At 56.6% G+C, this 6749-nt stretch overlaps 1 protein-coding gene across 1 annotated transcript; it reads right to left on the minus strand.

The window, feature by feature from the left end:
* Positions 1-4458: 4458 nt before the first annotated feature.
* On the minus strand, positions 4459-6108 carry LOC103809058 (tumor necrosis factor ligand superfamily member 10-like; the record flags this gene model as incomplete). The annotated part of the gene is given in 5 exon segments (XM_009081870.1): positions 4459-4682; positions 4685-4900; positions 5145-5252; positions 5668-5704; positions 5962-6108. Coding segments are annotated over 5 exon segments (732 nt in total), but the record flags the coding sequence as incomplete, so codon positions are not given.
* Between the last annotated feature and the right edge of the window lie 641 nt (positions 6109-6749).

Genomic DNA, 6749 nt, shown 5'->3' on the forward strand with positions numbered 1-6749 from the left:
TGACACTGAGGCTCAGCCCCACTCCCTTTCCCTTAAAGCACACCTTCCTGTGGTCATGTACTCACCTGCCCTGGCTTCATCTAAGTCTGCCCTCAGCTGCAGGGAGGGATCCAGCTGGGATCCCCCGGAAAGGTCACAGCCATTGCATGTTACACACTCCTAGGTGCTGAGTGTGTATCTGAACAAACACAGACCTGTTGGTGTAAAACCATGATGGCCAGTGGCCCCAAGCCTGCCTGACCCTGTGCCACTAGAATTCCCCCTGGGATGGACTGGGTGACCCTGCTGGGGCAGAAGCAGGTTTTTCAGGACTTTACTGGTGGGACTTGGAGCCTCTTACAAAGCCTGATGTCCATCAGCATATCATACAGTGGGGAAACTGAGGCATGGAGGCTTCCTGCATGACCAGGGTCATTGCCAGCTCCATCTACTCCCTCATCCCCTGCAGCTGTTGTAGGGTCACAATCATGACTTCACACCACCTGGATTAAGGACTCCCTCATCCTTGTCACCCCCTGGGCTGTTCTGCTGATATTCCTGAAAAAATCTCCTTGCAATGTCTGTTGTATCTCCACCACCCTCCTCCTTCTCGTTGAAGAATCTTGAGCATTAGTGGTTGTTTCCACTCTTGCATGTCTTTAAAAACAACCAAAATAGATTTTAGGAAGGATGTAAAATGACCAGCTCAATCCCTTGTGCACATGGATGCAAAGATGATTTAGTGACCATTGACTTCACTTTCCAATAGGAGCTGTAGTAAACTTGTTGGCAGTACTCAAAACAGTGAGCTATCTTTATTAATTAATAATTTGAGTAATAACAAAACACTCTATGAAAAATCTTCAGTATTTTCGTCCATTTGTCCAGCAAGTGCTGTTTCCTCAGTCAGGGAAAACTGTTGTGTCCTCATCCAGGTCTTTCCACGCTTTGTTGTTCTTCCTTCCCGGGAGCATGTCTTCAGGCAGGCAGTGCTGGCACAGATGTCTCAGGTAGTTTTGGATGGAGTCAAGGAGTTTCCTTCTGCCAGGGCTGAGGGTGCGGGGGAATAGGGGGCCTGGCAGCCTGTAGCCTGGATGACCAAGGCAGGACTGGAGAGTCTGAGCATCTGTGTCTCTCATCCCACTGCTCTGTGTTGCCACTGTGGGAGTGGGCCTGAGCTGCAGGATCTTGGGGCTGAACTCCCCAGTGCTCAGGGAGGAGCAGCTGTGCTGGGATAGGGATGTTGCTTGTCATGGAGAAGGGCACAAGCTGTGTCCTTCCCCCAGTCAGTCCCTAAAATGAAGATGCTCCATCTGAGGATATTGTACATGTGGCCATTGGGTTGATCTTTTATTCAGCATTTTCCATTGTCAGACTTAGAAAACTCAGGCCCTACTTTAGTCCAAGGAAGCAGTGAGGCAGCCCTGATGGGTGCTGGAAGTGTAGATGTGACTGTGGGAATGACCCAGAGCCTCTGCAGGGGTTGGGTAGGATATGTGGAACAGGAACTTCTGTGTTTGGCTGTGATGCAGTCTGGGCTCCAGTGGTGCCAGCTGCTTGGAGATAAACATCAACTATAGAATGATGGAATGCTTTGGATGGAAGAGACCTTAAAGCCCATCTTGTTTTCCTCCCTGCCATGGGCAGGGACACCTTGCACTAGCCCAGGTTGCTTCAAGTCCCATCCAACCTGGCCTGGAACACTTCCAGGGACGGGGCAGCTGCAGTTTCTCTGGGCAACCTGTGCCAGTGCCTCACCACTCTTACGGTGAGGAATTCCACCCTGTCTCTCCTTGCCTGGTACCGATTTGCTCTCCCAGACAGGGTGAGGCTGCCCTTTGCCCTGATGCTGGCGGAGTTTGCCTTCTCCAAACCATCCGCCCACGAGCTCTCCCCTTTCCAGGAAAGCCGAGTGGCCCATTGCCTGCTGGCGCCGAGCCGGCTTTCCCTGCTCACGCACACAGGACTGCTTTCCCTGCTTCCTTCGTGGCAAACACAATCCCCTGCTGACTCCGTCCAGCCGTGTCCGCTTTAAACTCCATTTCAAAGGAAATCTTGACACCACCTGCTGAGTTTCCTGCAACCCCGGGTTGTCTGGTTGAGCCCTGGCTGCTGCTAGAGCTGGGATGCAGGGTTGTGATAAAATCGGTACTACCAGGGGAGGTTTCAGGCTGGAGAGGACGTTGAAAGCCCGGGGAGCCCCATTCCTGTTGTGGGTCACCAAGGTGTTTGGTACAGCAGGAGGTGGGATGAGAGGTGGAGGAAAACAGATTGTTTCCAAGGTGGGTTTGGAATGGAAGGGTTTGGAGTGTGCTTTCAGGTCTTGTTTGCTTTGGGCAAGAGCCCAATGTGCTCCAGGGCTAAGTGCTGCAGAGCTGAGGCTCAGTTCTCCCTCCTTCCCTCCCTCCACAGGGAGGGAGAAAACAGGACCCTGCAGCCCTGCCACAGTGGGATCAGCCTTGTCTCCCCTGTGTCAGGCAGCAGCAGGCTTCTCTTGGTGTTCTTTGGATCAGGCTTGGGTTGGTTTTGGACGATCTGGTGAGCTGAGGAAGCTTCCTGTACATTTGGGGCTAATCCAGGTGTTTGTGTGCAGGTGACAGGGTGGCACCATGCACTGGGGGACTGTATCAGCCCCTCTGGAGGAGGAACCTGCAGGAGAGGGGGGCAGGTGAGTGGGAATGCCCAACACCTAGGGATGTGGAGGGATGTGATAACTGCCTGGCTCAGCGTCCCAGATGCAGCCAAGGATGCAGAGGGCAGGGAGTCAGGCCTGTAAAGGTGTGAGAGGCATGGCACGAGCAAGGCACGGTGGAGAACAGCCCATAGTGGTACCCTGGGGCCTGGCTGTACCTTGGGCTGGGCTTGGCAGCCCTGAAATGGAGGGAGAAGGAGCACTGGGATCACCCAAGAGCTGATGGGTGCAGGGGAGGAGAAGGAGCAGAACTGGGCTCAGGTCCTGGGGTATCTCTGTCAGAACTGGTCCCAGGGGTAGATGAAGGCACTAGGCTGGAAAGCAGGAATACATCTTAGGATTGCCCCAGACATCTGTGGGGTGAGGTGGAGGCAGAGCCTTTCAGGGTGCTATGGGTGCAAGATGAGGCAAGACCCCTCTACTGCCTGCAGCCTTCTGGAGCTCTTGGGTACCACACATCCCTTCTCGTCCAGGCTCCAGGTCTACTTTGCCTAGTACTGTGGCTATACAAGAACCCCTGGGCATGCGTCCTGGGAGCTGGATGTGAAAAGGGGCCAGACCTGTGCCGGAGTACAGGCTTTATTCCAACCAGCACTGAGAGCCCCCTGCAGCTGTGCCAGCATGGGGGCGTTCCCATCCTTCCTGGGAGCCCCCATCCTCGTGGGAGCCCACGCTGCCATCCTGTCCACACACACTCACAGTCTTAGTAGGATACAGAGAGTACAGAGAAAATGGGGCTGTGCCCAGCCCAGCGTCCATAGGCCAAATCAGCTGGGCCCTACTCTGTCCTGCCCAAACCCACTTTTGGCCTCTGAGGTAGCCTCCATCACCCTGGGGTTAGTTTGATCCCTCTGAGATCCTGCATGACCACTGGGCTCACACAGAGCTAGAATCCTGCAGGTGAGGGATTGCTAAGGTGAGAGGTGTGAGGAAGTGGAGGGCTGTGCTAATCCATCAGGGCTGGGGTGCACAAAATCCCCAAGGGAAGAGGTGCTTGGTCAGCAGTGATGGTGAGCTCCTGGTCGTCCTGCACAGCCTGGCTTGGTCACCACGTGCCCTGCTGCCACGTGCTGGGTGCGGTGCTGGGGCTAGCAACTGCTTCGGCGTCGCAGTCCTGCTCTTTGCCCTCTTGCTGGAACCCAGCACTGGCATTGTCCCAGGTTTCTGATCCACCCAAAGTGAAACTCCTTGGTTCCCTTCAAGAAGCCGGCACTGGACTTGCTAGCATCCCCACAGGCTGTGCCCTGGGGATGCCAGCCCTGTGCCTGAGGATGCCAACCCTGTGCCTGGGGAGCTAGCCCTGCTCCTCCTGTGCTGCTGCTCCCTGTACCCTTCAGCTGCTGCCCCAGTGCCACCAGCCCAGGATCCCTGGCACCTACAGCCTGTCTGAGGCTGTCCCTGTGCAAGGTGGAGTCAGACTCACAGAGGGTCACCCTGCCATGGGCACACTTTGTCTTGCAGTGTCAGATGTGGCCCCCGTGCTTCTCCTGCTGCAGAGAGCAGTTGGGAGGTGAAGTGCCACCAGGGCTGGGATGTCCCCACTTATGCATGTCTTCTGTAGGTCCCTGAGGACTCTTCCTGACTCACAGGCTTCCTCCCACCTGGATGGTGGTACCAAGCACAGCAGGTCCCTGTGGGCAGCCACCCCTCGTGCCCTTCTTTGTTTGTCCCTCACCGCAAGGGACAACACACATGGGGAAGGACGCTGTGCCACCTCCCTAACCATTTGGTTGCTGTCTTAGGGCCATGCAGGAGCATCAGTGGGCAGGTGGGAGCAGAGGCAGGTGTCACAGGTCGAGCCTGAAGGCCCCAAAGTAGCTGGCTGCTGCGTCATTGTAGTCGATGGCCAAGGAGGAGACGGAGACGAAGAGCTCGTCACCAGCCTTGAGCTCGAAAAGTCCCCCCTGGTAGAGTGCATGGAGCCCGTAGTCTGCCTCGGGTGCCCAGCATTTGGTGCCCACCCCCTTGAGCAGCAGGATGGGCTGGCTGTGGGCTGGCTGCCACTGGATGCCTGCAGGCCCGAGTCCCGGGCACCGGAGTCCCGAGTGCTGGCGCTGCGGTAGCGGAAATAGATCTGAGAGTAGACGTAGTACTTGCCCGGCTGCTGCACCCGCAGCCGTCCGTCCCGGTACGTCATGTTCTGCAGGTGGGAGTGGATGGTGCTGTGTTCCCAGTGGGTGATGGCATGGCGGCAGGACTGGGAGAGGTTCCCGAAGCGCCCGAAGTTTCCTGGGGGGAAGGAAGGGTCACTGAGGGGAGCAACCTGCCAGAAGGGGAGGGAGTGTGTCTGACTCTCTCCCAGTCATCCTGCTTGGAGGGATGGAGAACATGGTCTTGGAGTGGAGAGGAGACACATTTCTCCATCTGCCACCAAATACCTCCTCCTGTCCTGGTCCTCTACCCTCTGGGGGAGGTTTCTTCCCTATTCCCACCTCAGAGACACACCAGTGTCCAGCAGGGCTCCCCGACTCACCATCCTGGGCCAGGCTCTGCGGGCGGATGGTTAGATGTGCTGAGGGCTTCCCAGCTATTTTGGGAAGAACCTGCCCTTCCGAGGTGTTGAGGTAGCTCCGCCGGGCCTCTGTGGGAAAGGGACAGATAGCTGTAGAGGACAGAGTGTGGGGACACCTGGTCCCATGCCAGCAGGGCAGGGCAGGGCAATGCCCCACTGACCCATCAGAGAGTAAGGTTATTCAGGGATGGAAATACCTCATCAATCATTATCTAACATGTCTGTGCTGACCCATGGCCCTCGTTCCCTGGACTATAAACATATGGACATGGCTGTCCCTTTAGCCTATCCCCAGGATGTGTGCCCTTCATCACCCAGTGGGACAATCCTGGCTCTCCCCTCTCCTGCCTGTCTCACAGTGCCGGAGTTTGCCCTGGCAGTTACCACCCCCCACCCTGCTGGCATCCTGGCCACACACTGAGCCCTTAGCATGTGGATCATGGCTCCAGCTGCCATCCCCGGAGTGGGGCCAGGAGGGACTCACCCTTCACCGCACTCCTGCGGATGACGTTCTCTGCCACCTGCACCACAGAGAAGAGAAAGTCCCATGGTTAAATGTGAAACAGGGGTTCCCCATGCCCCAGTTCCTCCTCCAAGAGTCCATCACCTTGTCTGTTGTGCTCTCTCTGTGCCCCATCAGATCCTTGCTGTGGAGGACCTGGGTCCAGCCCCCTCCTTAAACCATCCTTGCCATTCCCCCCTGCCACCTCTCCAGTGAGGCAGATGGGTAAACTGTGGCAGGAGTCAGCTCCCATCCTCCCCTGGTCCCCAGGCTCACCGTGGCCACGTAGGCTTTGATGGTGCTGGCCAGCTTGAGGCAAGCCTGGCTGCCGCTCAGCTCCTCTAGGCTGGAGCCCTCAGGCTGCTGATTGAGCACCTGCAGACACCGAAGCTCCTCTGTGCTCCCTGGAGCCTGGGATTTCAGCTGGGATGGAAACAAACTGGGATGTCAAACTGGGATGGCCAGAGGGAGCAGCAAGGATGTCCGTGGGGTCCGGGCACAGGGCAGCCACCTTCAGCCTGGTTCCTCCAACATCAGAGGGGCTCAGAGAAGAACTCTGAGCTGCCCCCGCAGCAACAGGGCACCTACAGCCACAACCCTGAGCTGCCCTGAATCCAGAGCTATTGATAGGATAGGTGGCACCATTGGGATGCAAACCCAGCTGTGCCTCTTGTGCAGGATGGAGGTGGGGGGCAGGAGGCTGGATGGATCGAGTTCACTCAAAAATCTGTTTTTTTGTGAATTGTACAGGTAAAATCTCATCTTGCTCTCCCTTGATCCCTGGCAGAAGCCCATCCCAGTGCTTTGGGAAGCATGCCAGCCCCTTTAATGGAGTTCCAGCACCAAGCAGGAGCAAGAGGAGGAGGAGGCAGGACACAAGGACTTCACAAGCCACAGAGCACCAGATAAAGAACCCAAAATTCCCTTTATCCATCTCCTTTATGTCTTCCTCCCTCCCCTTGGGGTTAAGAGCCTTCTTCAGCTCCAGTGCAGGAGCTGCCCGGCCAGCCTCGGCTCTGTGGGTGCTGGGAGGCAGGAGCTACTGCTGGAGGCTGGACGTGCCC

The sequence above is a fragment of the Acanthisitta chloris genome, unplaced genomic scaffold, assembly GCF_000695815.1.
Source record: "Acanthisitta chloris isolate BGI_N310 unplaced genomic scaffold, ASM69581v1 scaffold2719, whole genome shotgun sequence".
NCBI classification, from domain to species: domain Eukaryota; kingdom Metazoa; phylum Chordata; class Aves; order Passeriformes; family Acanthisittidae; genus Acanthisitta; species Acanthisitta chloris.